Raw genomic sequence first — 17,464 nt, forward strand, 5'->3', positions numbered from 1 at the left:
GTGATGGAGTGCTTTTAACTCCATTAAGAGTAACCAGAAACAGGGAGTTAAATCTACGCAATTATCCACAGATATGGGAGGGGCCTCTGTTATATTTCTCAGCATGGTCTGTTGCAGGTTGATTTAAAAAAAAAAAATGGTTTGTGTCAATATCTGTGTTTTCGCATGAACATGGATTGTTTTCAAATCTTATGCTACACAAAGATCAGAAACGTTAGTGGTGAGAGATTAACAGAAATGTTTATTTTTTTCCCAGTTTAAACAACTAATTGACTGATTTTGAATTCCACGAGATTATCGACCTGAAAAAGCACTAATCGTTCAGCACTAAGAAACGCCCCCCCCCCCCTAACGAATCCAGTCTGTAAGTGGTTCGATTTATAGCAACCGTTAGTGAGACAAGTGTAGGTAGTCTTCACCTACTGTATTTTCTGCCCTACTCTGAAACGAATTCAAGATGCAAGTTGTGAGAGATGTTAAAAGGACTGGATATTTTCCTGCAAACTGGATTCCAACAGAGATTGGACTTCACATTGTAATGTTTAAATAAATATATATATATATATATATAACTGCCTTCATTTTGCTGGACCCCAGGAAGAGTAGCCTTCGCAGAGGATAATGGGAATCCATAATAAATATAAATAATGCGAAAGATTGAAGAAATATTAAAATAAGGCTTTGCACCCTTATAACTCAAAAAAGGAAGTAAACAGAGAGATTTACATTTACATTTAAGTCATTTAGCAGACGCTCTTATCCAGAGCGACTTACAAATTGGTGCGTTCACCTTATGACATCCAGTGGAGCAGCCACTTTACAATAGTGCATCTAAATCTTTTAAGGGGGGGAAGGATTACTTTATCCTATCCTAGGTATTCCTGAAAGAGGTGGGGTTTCAGGTGTCTCCGGAAGGTGGTGATTGACTCTACTCTGCTGTAGTGGATTGGAAATTCTTACAAACACACATACCAGGCAATTCACTAAAATGCCAACTTAAAAATGTTGTGACTGTCATTTCAAAGATGGCGTGATCTTCTTCATCTCTCGCTGGCACTGGGTTCCCTTTAACACACACACACACACACACACACACAATAATAACCACCAAACAAACGTATTCTCTAAAATGGCGGGGTACATTTATTTGCATTAACTATGAAAACATACAATTTCAAAATGAGATAATTATGAAGCGTGGAATTTGTGTGTTTTTGCTGTGCATCTCAAATGAACTATCGTTAAAAAAGGGCCAGAACAAGAGACAAAAAGAGCTTTGTTCAAGTCTTCTGCTATTATCTGAATGTATTTTTTCTTCCTTCTGCTTTCTGAAGTCAAAAGTAGGCTACACTGTAGAACAATCTGCACTAAATGCAATGGAAATGAGTAATTCTACTAGCCAGGGAGGTGCTGGTGTGTTTTCACATTAACCAGCTCTTCTCTCAGCCCTGTCCTGTTTGGCAAGACGGGATGTGTCCCAAATTACACCCTATTCCTTATACCTTTTGCAAAGGCTCTGGTCAAAAGTAGCGAACAAGACATGGAATAAGGTGCCATTTTGTACACTGCTAAGGACAAGAAAGCTGGTTCCCGATCTAACAGACTGCCACACCATGGCTACTATTATATAAAATAAAATATCCATATTAAACACAAAGGTTTACTTCTCCATGTGCTGTTATCTCCTCATCAGGGTCTATATAGACTGCCGTCTCATCAGGGTCTATATAGACTGCAGTCTCCTCATTGGGGCCTATATAGACTGTTGTCTCCTCATTGGGGCCTATATAGACTGTTGTCTCCTCATTGGGGCCTATATAGACTGTTGTCTCCTCATTGGGGCCTATATAGACTGTTGTCTCCTCATTGGGGTCTATATAGACTGCAGTCTCCTCATTGGGGCCTATATAGAGCGATGTGTTGTTAAAAAAAATGGTCAGCTAAGCACCTTGGAGATCCCCGTTTCAGCGCAACGTGAGAGATTGACAGCGCTGGACTTCACTGCCTTGGCTCACGGGTTGGGTTGACTGACAACAAAACACCAGCCGAGAGACGAGTCAACTCATATCTCCTACCCCATTTCCTATTTAGTGCTCTAGTCAGACGCAGTCGGTCTTTTTGATGTCCTTTGTCATGGTTTAAAGACAAGCCTAATGACCAATGCAATGACCCACAGCACGTATTGAAACTCACCCAAACACAAACAGATATCAGCTATACCAAACACACAGGTAGGTTGCCATGGTATTTTAAGATGGGGAATTTAGCTATACTGAAAAAAAACAACATGCAACAATTTCACCAAGTTACAGTTCATATCAGGAAATCAGTCAAATTTAAATCAATTCATTAGGCCCTAATCTATGGATTTCACTTAACTTGGCAGGGGCGCAGCCATGGGTGGGCATATGCCCACCCACTTGGGAGCCAGGCCCAGCCAACCAGAATGAGTTTTTCCCCACAAAAGGGCTTTATTACAGACAGAAATACTCTGTTTCATCAGCGATCCGGGTGGCTGGTCTCAGACGACGTGGAGATCCCGGGCTGGCGTTGTTACACACGGTCTGTGGTTGTGAGGCCGGTTGGACGTACTGCCCCCCCTCCCCCCAAAAAAACATTGAGGCGGCTTATGGTAGAGAATTGAACATTCAATTCTCTGGCAGGAACTCTGGTGGAGATTCCTGTAGTCAGCATGCCAAATGCACGCTCCCTTAAAACTTCAGACATCTGTGGCATTGCTTTGTGTGACAAAACTGCACATTTTTAGAGAATGTCCTTCTATTGCCCCCAGCACAAGGTGCACCTGTGGAATGATCATGCCGTTTAAATCAGTTTCTTGATAAGCCATTTGGCAAAAGGAGAAATGCTCACTAACAAGGATGTAAACACATTTGTGCCCAACGTTTTTGAGAAACACTTGTACATACGGAACCGGTCTGGTATCTTTTATGAACCCAACCCTTTACATGTTGAGTTCATATTTTGCTTCAGTAGAATTAAATGTATATAGGCAGAATCAACTGCCTTGAGATAACTATTTAAATAGGTTACTATTTTTAACCTAATTATTCCACTACTATAGTTAACCTATCCACCATGTCCATACTTCTCTTTTCAAAATGTTTGAGTGGGTCAGTAGCATTGTAAAGACACAGACAGACATGCTCGAAGGCCAGCTAAGCGGTTCAGTTCCCCGGGTCTTCCATTCTTATGTGACATATCTCATGACAAATGACTTATGTAATTTCAACCAACTTCCTCATTATCCTTACAACCCCACTCTTTTCCAACTAATAACCCCATAAAAAAAGGACAGCATTGCCAGTGATTAAAACGGGCCAAACCTGCGAGTCGTGTATATGGTTTCAACCAGACCGGATGATAAATGAAACGTGACAATGGTATTAAGAACGCATTCTGAAGAAGACACCCAGAGGGGGGGGCAGCCATTTTGGGAAAAAGCCACAACAGACAGACTGACTGGGCCGGTGTCCCAAATGGCACCCTATCCCCTATATAGTGCAGTACTTTAGACCAGAGCCCTATAGGTTCCTGGTCAAAAGTAGTGCACTACAAAGGGAATAGGGGGCCATTTGGGACACGTTGAGATCTACCTTGATGTATTTGCTAAACACACACAGTGACAACGGATTTAGGACTCAGTCCCGAAAACCTGGGGGTGGGGGGGGGGGGGGGTTTCGGGACTGAGTCCTAAATCCATTGTCATCTTACTTAAAAGCCAGGGTTTCATTGACATTATATTACACAGACTCCTTCCTGTGTGTTTCTCAGGACACCTGGGGGGTGGAGTCTGTCTTACCTGTCTAAGGTGACACAGGACAGAAGGGCAACACTTACCCAAGTGAGTCTGAACCTTGTTTCCCGGGCAACAGAGGGCTATCTATTCCCACTTAAGACATACTTTGTGGAACTGGAACAGGCAGAATGAAAACATGGTTCCAAAATCCACATTATTTTTTTTCTTTCACAGGGACCCACCAATATGGCGGCACAATAGATTGAAAATGTATCTAGCACACAGAACACTAACAATACAGTGGCTTCAGAGTAAATAGGCAGAGAAGAACAATTACTTGAAAATGTTCTGAGCCAGCGGTCAACCCATGAGCCAAGCACTTCTTCTACCACCTGGTATTAGGTCATAACCACCGAAAGCACAGAGTGGATCAACAACCGTGATCCCAAACAACCCTGTCCCAGTTCCCCCCCCCCCCCCCCCCACCTGCTTCTTCATCCCTCTTTCGGGGGGGGTGGCCCAGAATTTCTATCAATAATGTGTTTAAATCATACAATAGTCCTGTAGCTGACCCTCTGCTCTCCTTCATCTCTCCTCTCTCACTCCTGGGCGATGCTCCGCAGCACGTACTTCACCGTGTAGGCAAACGCCGCGAACCCTACAATCACAAACAGGTTGGCCAAGGCGCCTCCCAGCAGTCCGTGGTTCCGATTGGCCTGCTGGAGGCCGGGGGCGGGGTTAGCGGGGCCCAGAGGGCCGTGGCCTCCGTTGAGGGCGGGGATTCCGTAGTTGCCGTGTTGAGGGTCACCGTCAGGAACCACATCGGGGAGGGGGAGGGGACGGGCACTCAACTCCTCCTGGGCCTTCTGTTTCTGCTTTATCTCCTGGAGAGAGAGGGAGGGATGGAGAGATTGAGGGAGGGATGGACAGGGGAGCAAGGAAAGAGAGAGAGAGGAGGCAGAAATGGAGCAGGGACGGCCGGACGGAGCAGGGACGACGGGCGGAGCAGGGACGACGGGCGGAGCACGGGCGGAGCAGGGACGACGGGCGGAGCACGGGCGGAGCAGGGACGACGGGCGGAGCACGGGCGGAGCAGGGACGACGGGCGGAGCACGGGCGGAGCAGGGACGACGGGCGGAGCACGGGCGGAGCAGGGACGACGGGCGGAGCAGGGACGACGGGTGGAGCAGGGACGACAGGTGGAAAAGAGCCAGTAGTCAGGGAGAGACAAAGTGGAAAAAGGATGAAAGCCTGCAGTCAAAATAAGCCAGTAATAGAATCCGCTCAGTGGATGAAATTGTGATCTCGTGTCGGGTTTCCCCACAGTGAATCAGCTGTAGAGCTAGCAGCAAAAACCAGAACGTGTACCCAGGGGGGCCCGAGGTTCAGAAATACTGCTCTAGTATATGCTGCTTTTTAGTTTAGTCATAGTTATGGTATCAGTCTTTAGTTTATTGTCATAGTTATGGTATCAGTCTTTAGTTTATTGTCATAGTTATGGTATCAGTCTTTAGTTTATTGTCATAGTTATGGTATCAGTCTTTAGTTTATTGTCATAGTTATGGTATCAGTCTTTAGTTTATTGTCATAGTTATGGTATCAGTCTTTAGTTTATTGTCATAGTTATGGTATCCGTCTTTAGTTTATTTAGTATTATCGTATCCGTCTTTAGTTTGTCATAGTTGTGGTATCCGTCTTTGTTATGGTATCAGTCTTTGTTATGGTATCAGTCTTTGTTATGGTATCCGTCTTTGTTATGGTATCAGTCTTTGTTATGGTATCAGTCTTTGTTATGGTATCAGTCTTTGTTATGGTATCAGTCTTTGTTATGGTATCAGTCTTTGTTATGGTATCAGTCTTTGTTATGGTATCCGTCTTTAGTAAATGATTTCCATGCAGACTCACATCAACGGCATCAGGAAACAATTCACAGAAAACCTTCTCCTTTAGGTTGAAAGCCAAGCTCTGGGCTGACAGCTGTCGTTTCTGGAGGAAATAAAACAAAAAACAAGAAATAACCAAAAGAACCAACAATTTGAATTACATTTACATCTTATCCAGAGTGACTTAAAGTTAGAACATTCATCTTAAAGGGATAGCTCGGGATTTTATCAGAACATTCATCTTAAAGGGATAGCTCGGGATTTTATCAGAACATTCATCTTAAAGGGATAGCTCGGGATTTTGTCAGAACATTCATCTTAAAGGGATAGCTCGGGATTTTGTCAGAACATTCATCTTAAAGGGATAGCTCGGGATTTTGTCAGAACATTCATCTTAAAGGGATAGCTCGGGATTTTGTCAGAACATTCATCTTAAAGGGATAGCTCGGGATTTTGTCAGAACAGTCATCTTAAAGGGATAGCTCGGGATTTTGTCAGAACATTCATCTTAAAGGGATAGCTCGGGATTTTGTCAGAACAGTCATCTTAAAGGGATAGCTCGGGATTTTGTCAGAACAGTCATCTTAAAGGGATAGCTCGGGATTTTGTCAGAACAGTCATCTTAAAGGAATAGCTCGGGATTTTGTCAGAACAGTCATCTTAAAGGGATAGCTCGGGATTTTGTCAGAACAGTCATCTTAAAGGGATAGCTCGGGATTTTGTCAGAACATTCATCTTAAAGGGATAGCTCGGGATTTTGGCAAGTAAGTAATTTATATACTTCTCTCCAGAGGTGAATGAACTCATGGATACAATTTTTATTTGTCTCCCGTGTCCAGGATTAAGGAAATTCAATGTAGTTTCACAAGCCAATGCTAACTGGCGTTAGCGCAATGAGTGTTAGTCTACAGGAACAGCTATACATACAAAGTATTCAGACCCCTTGAATTTCTCCATATTTTGTTAAGTTACAACCTTATACTAAAATGTATTAAATATAAATCCTGAATCAATCTAAACACAATACCCCATAATGGAAAAGCGAAAACAGGTTTTTGAAATGTTTTAACGTTTATTAAAAATAAATAACTGAAATACCTTATTTACATAAGTATTCAGACCCTTTGCTATGAGACTCGAAATTGAGCTCCGGTGCATCCTGTTTCCATTGATTATCCTTGAGAGGTTTCTACAACTTGACTAGAGTCCACTTATGGTCAATTCAATTGATACGACATGATTTGGAAAAGCACACACCAAAAAAGCACACACATATAAGGTTCCACAGTTGTAAGAGAAAAAAAACCAAGCCACGATGTCGAAGGAATTGTCCGTAGAGCCCCGAGACAGGATTGTGTCGAGGCACAGATCTGGGGAAGGGTAACAAAAATATTTCTGCTGCATTGAAGGTTCCCAAGAACAGTGGCCTCCATCATTCTTAAATGGAAGAAGTTTGGAACCCCCAAGACTCTTTTTTTTCTCCAAGGCTTATTTCAGACAGTCCCCGTCAGGGTGTAGTAGTAGTAGCTAGGGGCTTATTTCAGACAGTCCCTGTCAGGGTGTAGTAGTAGTAGCTAGGGGCTTATTTCAGACAGTCCCCGTCAGGGTGTAGTAGTAGTAGTTAGGGGCTTATTTCAGACAGTCCCTGTCAGGGTGTAGTAGTAGTAGTAGCTAGGGGCTTATTTCAGACAGTCCCAGTCAGGGTGTAGTAGTAGCTAGGGGCTTATTTCAGACAGTCCCTGTCAGGGTGTAGTAGTAGTAGTAGCTAGGGGCTTATTTCAGACAGTCCCTGTCAGGGTGTAGTAGTAGTAGTAGCTAGGGGCTTATTTCAGACAGTCCCTGTCAGGGTGTAGTAGTAGTAGTAGTAGCTAGGGGCTTATTTCAGACAGTCCCTGTCAGGGTGTAGTAGTAGTAGTAGTAGCTAGGGGCTTATTTCAGACAGTCCCCGTCAGGGTGTAGTAGTAGTAGTAGCTAGGGGATTATTTCAGACAGTCCCTGTCAGGGTGTAGTAGTAGTAGCTAGGGGCTTATTTCAGACAGTCCCCGTCAGGGTGTAGTAGTAGTAGCTAGGGGCTTATTTCAGACAGTCCCCGTTAGGGTGTAGTAGTAGTAGTAGTCCCCGTCAGGGGTAGTAGTAGTAGTAGCTTATTTCAGACAGTCCCTGTCAGGGTGTAGTAGTAGTTAGGGGCTTATTTCAGACAGTCCCCGTTAGGGTGTAGTAGTAGTAGCTAGGGGCTTATTTCAGACAGTCCCCGTCAGGGTGTAGTAGTAGTAGTAGCTAGGGGCTTATTTCAGACAGTCCCCGTCAGGGTGTAGTAGTAGTAGTAGCTAGGGGCTTATTTCAGACAGTCCCCGTCAGGGTGTAGTAGTAGTAGTAGCTAGGGGCTTATTTCAGACAGTCCCTGTCAGGGTGTAGTAGTAGTAGCTAGGGGCTTATTTCAGACAGTCCCCGTCAGGGTGTAGTAGTAGTAGCTAGGGGCTTATTTCAGACAGTCCCTGTCAGGGTGTAGTAGTAGCTAGGGGCTTATTTCAGACAGTCCATGTCAGGGTGTAGTAGTAGTAGTAGTAGCTAGGGGCATATTTCAGACAGTCCCTGTCAGGGTGTAGTAGTAGTAGTAGTAGCAGCTAGGGGCTTATTTCAGACAGTCCCTGTCAGGGTGTAGTAGTAGTAGCTAGGGGCTTATTTCAGACAGTCCCCGTTAGGGAGTAGTAGTAGCTAGGGGCTTATTTCAGACAGTCCCCGTCAGGGTGTAGCAGTAGTAGTAGCTAGGGGCTTATTTCAGACAGTCCCTGTCAGGGTGTAGTAGTAGTAGTAGCTAGGGGCTTATTTCAGACAGTCCCCGTTAGGGTGTAGTAGTAGCTAGGGGCTTATTTCAGACAGTCCCCGTCAGGGTGTAGTAGTAGTAGTAGCTAGGGGCTTATTTCAGACAGTCCCTGTCAGGTGTAGTAGTAGTAGTAGCTAGGGGCTTATTTCAGACAGTCCCTGTCAGGGTGTAGTAGTAGCTAGGGGCTTATTTCAGACAGTCCCTGTCAGGGTGTAGTAGTAGTAGTAGCTAGGGGCTTATTTCAGACAGTCCCTGTCAGGGTGTAGTAGTAGTAGCTAGGGGCTTATTTCAGACAGTCCCCGTCAGGGTGTAGTAGTAGTAGTAGTAGCTAGGGGCTTATTTCAGACAGTCCCCGTCAGGGTGTAGTAGTAGCTAGGGGCTTATTTCAGACAGTCCCCGTCAGGGTGTAGTAGTAGTAGTAGCTAGGGGCTTATTTCACAGTCCCTGTCAGGGTGTAGTAGCAGTAGTAGTAGTAGTAGCTAGGGGCTTATTTCAGACAGTCCCCGTTAGGGTGTAGTAGTAGTAGTAGTAGCTAGGGGCTTATTTCAGACAGTCCCCGTCAGGGTGTAGTAGTAGTAGTAGCTAGGGGCTTATTTCAGACAGTCCCCGTCAGGGTGTAGCAGTATGGCTAGGGGCTTATTTCAGACAGTCCCCGTCAGGGTGTAGTAGTAGTAGTAGCTAGGGGCTTATTTCAGACAGTCCCCGTCAGGGTGTAGCAGTAGTAGCTAGGGGCTTATTTCAGACAGTCCCTGTCAGGGTGTAGTAGTAGTAGTAGTAGTAGCTAGGGGCTTATTTCAGACAGTCCCCGTTAGGGTGTAGTAGTAGTAGTAGCTAGGGGCTTATTTCAGACAGTCCCTGTCAGGGTGTAGTAGTAGCCAGGGGCTTATTTCAGACAGTCCCTGTCAGGGTGTAGTAGTAGCTAGGGGCTTATTTCAGACAGTCCCTGTCAGGGTGTAGTAGTAGCTAGGGGCTTATTTCAGACAGTCCCTGTCAGGGTGTAGTAGTAGCTAGGGGCTTATTTCAGACAGTCCCTGTCAGGGTGTAGTAGTAGCTAGGGGCTTATTTCAGACAGTCCCCGTTAGGGTGTAGTAGTAGTAGTAGCTAGGGGATTATTTCAGACAGTCCCCGTCAGGGTGTAGTAGTAGTAGTAGTAGCTAGGGGCTTATTTCAGACAGTCCCTGTCAGGGTGTAGTAGTAGCCAGGGGCTTATTTCAGACAGTCCCTGTCAGGGTGTAGTAGTAGTAGCTAGGGGCTTATTTCAGACAGTCCCCGTCAGGGTGTAGCAGTAGTAGCTAGGGGCTTATTTCAGACAGTCCCTGTCAGGGTGTAGTAGTAGTAGTAGTAGCTAGGGGCTTATTTCAGACAGTCCCCGTTAGGGTGTAGTAGTAGCTAGGGGCTTATTTCAGACAGTCCCTGTCAGGGTGTAGTAGTAGCCAGGGGCTTATTTCAGACAGTCCCTGTCAGGGTGTAGTAGTAGTAGCTAGGGGCTTATTTCAGACAGTCCCTGTCAGGGTGTAGTAGTAGCTAGGGGCTTATTTCAGACAGTCCCTGTCAGGGTGTAGTAGTAGCTAGGGGCTTATTTCAGACAGTCCCGTTAAGGGTGTAGTAGTAGTAGTAGCTAGGGGATTATTTCAGACAGTCCCCGTCAGGGTGTAGTAGTAGTAGTAGCTAGGGGCTTATTTCAGACAGTCCCCGTCAGGGTGTAGCAGTAGTAGCTAGGGGCTTATTTCAGACAGTCCCCGTCAGGGTGTAGTAGTAGTAGCTAGGGGCTTATTTCAGACAGTCCCTGTCAGGGTGTAGTAGTAGTAGCTAGGGGATTATTTCAGACAGTCCCCGTTAGGGTGTAGTAGTAGTAGTAGCTAGGGGCTTATTTCAGACAGTCCCCGTTAGGGTGTAGTAGTAGCTAGGGGCTTATTTCAGACAGTCCCCGTCAGGGTGTAGTAGTAGTAGTAGCTAGGGGCTTATTTCAGACAGTCCCTGTCAGGGTGTAGTAGTAGTAGCTAGGGGCTTATTTCAGACAGTCCCTGTCAGGGTGTAGTAGTAGCTAGGGGCTTATTTCAGACAGTCCCTGTCAGGGTGTAGTAGTAGCTAGGGGCTTATTTCAGACAGTCCCTGTCAGGGTGTAGTAGTAGCTAGGGGCTTATTTCAGACAGTCCCTGTCAGGGTGTAGTAGTAGCTAGGGGCTTATTTCAGACAGTCCCCGTTAGGGTGTAGTAGTAGTAGTAGCTAGGGGATTATTTCAGACAGTCCCCGTCAGGGTGTAGTAGTAGTAGTAGTAGCTAGGGGCTTATTTCAGACAGTCCCTGTCAGGGTGTAGTAGTAGCCAGGGGCTTATTTCAGACAGTCCCTGTCAGGGTGTAGTAGTAGTAGCTAGGGGCTTATTTCAGACAGTCCCCGTCAGGGTGTAGCAGTAGTAGCTAGGGGCTTATTTCAGACAGTCCCTGTCAGGGTGTAGTAGTAGTAGTAGTAGCTAGGGGCTTATTTCAGACAGTCCCTGTCAGGGTGTAGTAGTAGTAGTAGCTAGGGGCTTATTTCAGACAGTCCCTGTCAGGGTGTAGTAGTAGTAGCTAGGGGCTTATTTCAGACAGTCCCCGTCAGGGTGTAGTAGTAGTAGTAGTAGCTAGGGGCTTATTTCAGACAGTCCCCGTCAGGGTGTAGTAGTAGCTAGGGGCTTATTTCAGACAGTCCCCGTCAGGGTGTAGTAGTAGTAGTAGCTAGGGGCTTATTTCACAGTCCCTGTCAGGGTGTAGTAGCAGTAGTAGTAGTAGTAGCTAGGGGCTTATTTCAGACAGTCCCCGTTAGGGTGTAGTAGTAGTAGTAGTAGCTAGGGGCTTATTTCAGACAGTCCCCGTCAGGGTGTAGTAGTAGTAGTAGCTAGGGGCTTATTTCAGACAGTCCCCGTCAGGGTGTAGCAGTATGGCTAGGGGCTTATTTCAGACAGTCCCCGTCAGGGTGTAGTAGTAGTAGTAGCTAGGGGCTTATTTCAGACAGTCCCCGTCAGGGTGTAGCAGTAGTAGCTAGGGGCTTATTTCAGACAGTCCCTGTCAGGGTGTAGTAGTAGTAGTAGCTAGGGGCTTATTTCAGACAGTCCCCGTTAGGGTGTAGTAGTAGTAGTAGCTAGGGGCTTATTTCAGACAGTCCCTGTCAGGGTGTAGTAGTAGCCAGGGGCTTATTTCAGACAGTCCCTGTCAGGGTGTAGTAGTAGCTAGGGGCTTATTTCAGACAGTCCCTGTCAGGGTGTAGTAGTAGCTAGGGGCTTATTTCAGACAGTCCCTGTCAGGGTGTAGTAGTAGTAGCTAGGGGCTTATTTCAGACAGTCCCTGTCAGGGTGTAGTAGTAGCTAGGGGCTTATTTCAGACAGTCCCTGTTAGGGTGTAGTAGTAGTAGTAGTAGCTAGGGATTATTTCAGACAGTCCCCGTCAGGGTGTAGTAGTAGTAGTAGTAGCTAGGGGCTTATTTCAGACAGTCCCTGTCAGGGTGTAGTAGTAGCCAGGGGCTTATTTCAGACAGTCCCTGTCAGGGTGTAGTAGTAGTAGCTAGGGGCTTATTTCAGACAGTCCCCGTCAGGGTGTAGCAGTAGTAGCTAGGGGCTTATTTCAGACAGTCCCTGTCAGGGTGTAGTAGTAGTAGTAGTAGCTAGGGGCTTATTTCAGACAGTCCCCGTTAGGGTGTAGTAGTAGTAGTAGCTAGGGGCTTATTTCAGACAGTCCCTGTCAGGGTGTAGTAGTAGCCAGGGGCTTATTTCAGACAGTCCCTGTCAGGGTGTAGTAGTAGTAGCTAGGGGCTTATTTCAGACAGTCCCTGTCAGGGTGTAGTAGTAGCTAGGGGCTTATTTCAGACAGTCCCTGTCAGGGTGTAGTAGTAGCTAGGGGCTTATTTCAGACAGTCCCCGTTAGGGTGTAGTAGTAGTAGCTAGGGGCTTATTTCAGACAGTCCCTGTCAGGGTGTAGTAGTAGTAGCTAGGGGATTATTTCAGACAGTCCCCGTTAGGGTGTAGTAGTAGTAGTAGCTAGGGGCTTATTTCAGACAGTCCCTGTCAGGGTGTAGTAGTAGCCAGGGGCTTATTTCAGACAGTCCCTGTCAGGGTGTAGTAGTAGTAGCTAGGGGCTTATTTCAGACAGTCCCCGTCAGGGTGTAGCAGTAGTAGTAGCTAGGGGCTTATTTCAGACAGTCCCTGTCAGGGTGTAGCAGTAGTAGTAGTAGCTAGGGGCTTATTTCAGACAGTCCATGTCAGGGTGTAGCAGTAGTAGTGTCGCCCTTTGTAAAGCATGTTTATATCATATTCGACATAGTGGGTTATGTCACATTTGACATGGGTGATTATGTCACACACCGTTATGCCACATTTATGAACCCATGACATACGGTTATAGATGCTTCGTAACATGTTTATGTAGTGCTTACGAAGGCTTTATAAGCTGAATGTATTAAAGCTAATTGTCTAATATTTAAAAAAATTGACAATCGTCCATTGCTACATCAAGTTTTTAAAAACCTTTTAAATGAACGATATATATATAGCCATTGATTGTTGAAGAATATAACTTTATACTGTAAAGGCTTTCATGAGCTTTTAGTTCAACTGTTGTGCCCCATCAGAACCCAAATAGAAGCTGGTTTTTAACAGCATTGTTTGTAAACAATAGAATTGTATTACACCATGGTTCCAAATCCTTTTGATCTCAAGGATGGATCCCTTGTATCCATAGCCCCTGTCTAATCAACTGATACAACACACACAGAATAATAAATTACACTGTCAATATGAACTCACAGTGTAGTCAGAGGTCTCGATGCTGCCCAGAGTAGGGCCTTTCTCCACCATGAAGCTGAGCAGACCAGTCAGGATGGTGGAGACGGACCAGGCTGGGTTCCACGTGTCCGGGTGGAAATCAGTGATGGACAGACATAACCTGGGGGGGGGGGAAGAGATACAGCGTGACACACTCAGTCACCGCAGCACTCAGGAAAAAAGACAGCATGAAAAACAGATGCAATGATTGAACAGAAAATACCGTAGTTCCATAGTTTAAACCCTGAGATTAAATGACATCCATTTAGGATATGTACTTAATTGTGTTAGTAGGGTTGGGGTCAATTCAATTTAAATTCAGGATGTACACTGAAATTCCTATTTTAATTCTCGTCAATGAGGAAAATATGGAATTTTGATTTATTTTCTGAATTTCCTGGAATTGACCCCAACCCTGGTCATTGGTTCAATAACATCTTCTGGGCTAATTCAACCAATCAAATGTAGTTTTTAAAAGCCCTTTTTTAGTTGTCACATGTGCTTTCCAGATACCTAAAACCTCAGAGAGCAAGCAATCCAGAAGCACAGTGGCTAGAAAAACATCCCTAGAAAAGCAGGAACCTAGAGAGGAACCTAGAGAGGAACCTAGGAAGAAAACTAGAGAGGAACCAGGCTCTGAGATAGAAAGACTCCCTAGAAAAGCAGGAACCTAGGAAGAAAACTAGAGGAACCAGGCTCTGGCAGGTTGCCAGTCCTCTTCTGGCTGTACCGGGTATAGAGGAGCCAGGTTCTGACAGGTTGCCAATCCTCTTCTGGCTGTACCGGATATAGAGGAACCAGGCTCTGAGATAGAAAGACTCCCTAGATAAGGCAGAAATCTAGAGAGGAGCCAGGGGAAAAAACCCTAGAAAAGGCAGAAACCCAGAGAGGAACCGAGAGAGGAACCTAGAGAGGAACCAGGGAAAAACTCCCTAGAATGTGATTTTAATTTGATTCTTACCGTGTGTTACACTTAAATCTCCCGTTAGGTGTGATCATGTAGATGCTGGGTGGTTTAAAGGGGAAGTCCCGAGGGAATATTAGTTTGCCATGATAATATCCCCCTGTGGAACAAAGAATCAAGACATTCAATAAATTAAATTACAATATACTGTAACAACAATATTGTCAATTTAGTCAGACACAGATTTTTTTTAAAGTCAATATAACACCAGTTAGTATGAGATCATTTAAATCAGGGCTCTCCAAACCTGTTCCTGGAGAGATACCGTCCTATAGGTTTTCACCTCAAACTTAATCTAGAGCACCTAATTCTAATAATTAGCTGGTTGAGGAGATGTATCAGGCTAGTTTACAACTGTGCTTGGAGCAAAAACCTACAGGAGGTTAGCTTTCCAGGAACTGGGTTGGAGTTAAAAACCTACAGGAGGTTAGCTTTCCAGGAACTGGGTTGGAGTTAAAAACCTACAGGAGGTTAGCTTTCCAGGAACTGGGTTAGAGAGCCTCAATTTAAAATGATATTATTCAGATTACTGTACTATATGTAAAAGTGCATTTATCTACCTTCATATGGGGTTTTCTCAGGACCTCGAACAACATAGTGCCTGGAGAGAGAGAGAGGGGGGGGGGGGGTCACATCATGGAAAACGCAATTGGTGAACAACTAAGAAAACCCATGACTGATTTGGCTAACAACAAGTGTACTATTTATTCATACTATAAAAGATCCTGTTCATTCATCACATTCTCTAAAGAGACCTCGGGTGCATCTCAATAGTCAGATGCACAGCAAGCAATCACCATCCTCCAGTATTTTCACCAATCCTGTTTTCATATCGGTGCCGATGAAGGCGAGAAAGAGAGAAGAGACCAGGCGAGGATTGAAAAGTATTGAGACTCAGCTCTTAAACATCCCGGGCCCATATTAAAAAAGCATCAGAGTAGGAGTTCTGATATAGGATCAGACCCCCCCCTTCTAGATCATAATGAATAAGTAATGCACAGGGGGACCTGATCCCAGATCAGCACTCCTCCTCTGAGAGGCTCTATCGATATGTGAGAGCGAGAACCTTTACCATTCGAGGATGTTGGATGGTAGGGGTTCAGCACAGATGTAAGGCACAGGGTCTTTCTTTATCCTGAGGTAGTCCTGCTTTAGTCTCTGAGTGGCTGTGGTCGGTGCCCTCTTATTCCCGTGGTTGTTCATCTACAGGCAGAGAGTTCCTTAGACAGACACCACACACGCACACAGTTCATTAGAAAATACAATACATCATTAATCATCTTCACAAGGATTAGATTAACTGTGTATTAATCCCTTTTCCTTGGAGTCATGGATTAATTATTTTTTTTAAATACTAGCTCACACCTCATCTTGAAGCAGGTGACTTGGGACCCAAATTATCATAAGAAACAGGTATCAATGGGAATATTATGGATAATAAAAATCTGTCAACATATTGAATGCCAAGGATTACGTAAGGCTAAACAAATGTCACTTCTTCAATGTTGAGACACACACACACAGTGCAGGGCTGTGAACTACTTAATAGAATGACTGATACGAGTTAACAGGATTTGTTAGGTCGCCAACTAGCTTGATTGGCATAATCAGTACCTGAATTCTAAATTACATGATATCGGATGATGCTCATTGACATTTATATGGTACTTGATGAACAACCGACACCAAGTAATGATCAACGAGACGAGCGAGTTTACGGTCTTACGTACCTGGAAATATCGCAATTTTTACATAAATTAGCTAGTTAGGAAGGTAAACCAACCGAGAGGAGGGGGGATTTATTAATCCTATATGTAGCTAGCAGACACATACTGTATCTCCATGGGTTGGTGGCTAACGTTAGCTCTGACTGAGTGCTGGTTAGGTAACCGGAAAACCGAAATATATATATATTTCCAGCGTCAAGGTTACGCGTGGTTCGCTGAAAACCTCCGATTATAAACAACGCATGTATTAAGCTATTAAAAACGTTGTGCTAGCTACTTAATCAGCTGCTTGCCACGAACCTAGATAACTAACTGGTCAATTAAAATAAAATGGACCGATAGAAAGAAACGACTAACTAGGCCGTTGCGTCGACATTATTAGCTAGGTAGCTAACGTTAGCCTCTAAACAAAACAACAACAAAAAAACTGAACATAAATCATTCGATTAGAGAAATATACCTCTTTCTTCGTGGAAAGACTCGATGGTGAGTCGCCGTTTTTTTTCTTCCACAAATCGTGAATACGGGCTACTAAAAAAACAAACACCGACGTTTTGGGACTAGTAACGTTATCCTGCCAGCAGCACAAACAATGAACTTTTATTTTTATATATTTTTTGTTGCACCGGTGACGTCTCAATCAAATACTTCCGCCGACGTCGTCCTTCCGCATCTGTGAAAGTTGGAAGGTGGGAGATTGTCAATTGTTTATAATCTAAATATACTGGTGTTCCCTCATGTACTTTCTATATTGATTAATTGTTAGTATATATACATACATATATAAATAAATAAAAAAGGTGTCAGAGCCAGGAGTTGTGTTGTGTCAGACCATGAGACATGTTTTGTGTCGCACTGCTTTGCTTTATTCTTGGCCAGGTCCCAGTTGTAAATGAGAACTTGTTCTCGACTAGCCTACCTGGTTAAATAAAGGTGAAATAAATAAATAAAATGATTTAAAAAACTATTATGACCCCCCGACTATGGAAAGATGATTCTCACGAACATGATGGTGTTCTCCGTTTTGTTTTATGGCCATGGGACTTTTCTGAAGTAGGTACATCCAATCTGCCAACCTCTGAACCATCTGGGCTACACACTCTGTGGAAAGGGGAGTCTCTCACGAACACTTACATGTCGGTTGTTTTGCTCTTGGATCCTCACAAGACTAGTCTGAAGGTAGCCAGGTACCAGTTGAAAAAAATGAATGGAAGTATATATGGAGGTCGTTTAGTGCCTAAAACAAGGGGTTAAATACATAAACAAAACAATAACATATTTCCTGATCTTTTATCTCTCAGATATAGAACAGAGACTTCAGATAATGTGAAAAGCAGTTGTACCGCATCCGTAAAAAAAAAAAAAAAATCGATATACCCAGTTTAGCATGTCTTTGCAGGGGACTCTTATTTATATATATATAACGTCATCGTGCTGCCAGCATAATATCCTGCTGCTAGGAGAACGGTAATCACTTCGCCTGCGTGTTTCACTATGTCTAATTTACAGTAGGGGGG

At 44.4% G+C, this 17,464-nt stretch overlaps 1 protein-coding gene across 1 annotated transcript; it reads right to left on the reverse strand.

Moving 5' to 3' along the window:
- Nucleotides 1–1,120: 1,120 nt before the first annotated feature.
- Nucleotides 1,121–16,563, reverse strand: ube2j2 (ubiquitin-conjugating enzyme E2, J2 (UBC6 homolog, yeast)). The gene is made up of 7 exons (XM_029652958.2): nt 16,408–16,563; nt 15,293–15,440; nt 14,781–14,821; nt 14,218–14,320; nt 13,239–13,377; nt 5,663–5,743; nt 1,121–4,641 (listed from the first exon to the last, which is right to left on the reverse strand). Exons 2-7 carry the CDS (start codon nt 15,421–15,423, stop codon nt 4,357–4,359), a joined length of 780 nt encoding a protein of 259 aa, XP_029508818.1. The 5' UTR covers nt 15,424–15,440; nt 16,408–16,563; the 3' UTR covers nt 1,121–4,356.
- Nucleotides 16,564–17,464: the final 901 nt, after the last annotated feature.

Source organism: Oncorhynchus nerka, linkage group LG2 (assembly GCF_034236695.1).
Source record: "Oncorhynchus nerka isolate Pitt River linkage group LG2, Oner_Uvic_2.0, whole genome shotgun sequence".
NCBI lineage: Eukaryota > Metazoa > Chordata > Actinopteri > Salmoniformes > Salmonidae > Oncorhynchus > Oncorhynchus nerka.

What these genes read in the sequence shown, in the direction of transcription:
- ube2j2 (XM_029652958.2), bottom strand. Translation starts at nt 15,423, where the DNA reads ATGAACAACCACGGGAATAAGAGGGCACCGACCACAGCCACTCAGAGA. An exon ending in TGAGAAAACCCCATATGAAG is followed by an intron (nt 14,321 to 14,780) that starts GTAGATAAATGC and finishes TTTGTTCCACAG; the next exon opens with GGGGATATTATCATGGCAAA. An exon ending in TCGAGACCTCTGACTACACT is followed by an intron (nt 5,744 to 13,238) that starts GTGAGTTCATAT and finishes TATTTCCTCCAG; the next exon opens with AAACGACAGCTGTCAGCCCA.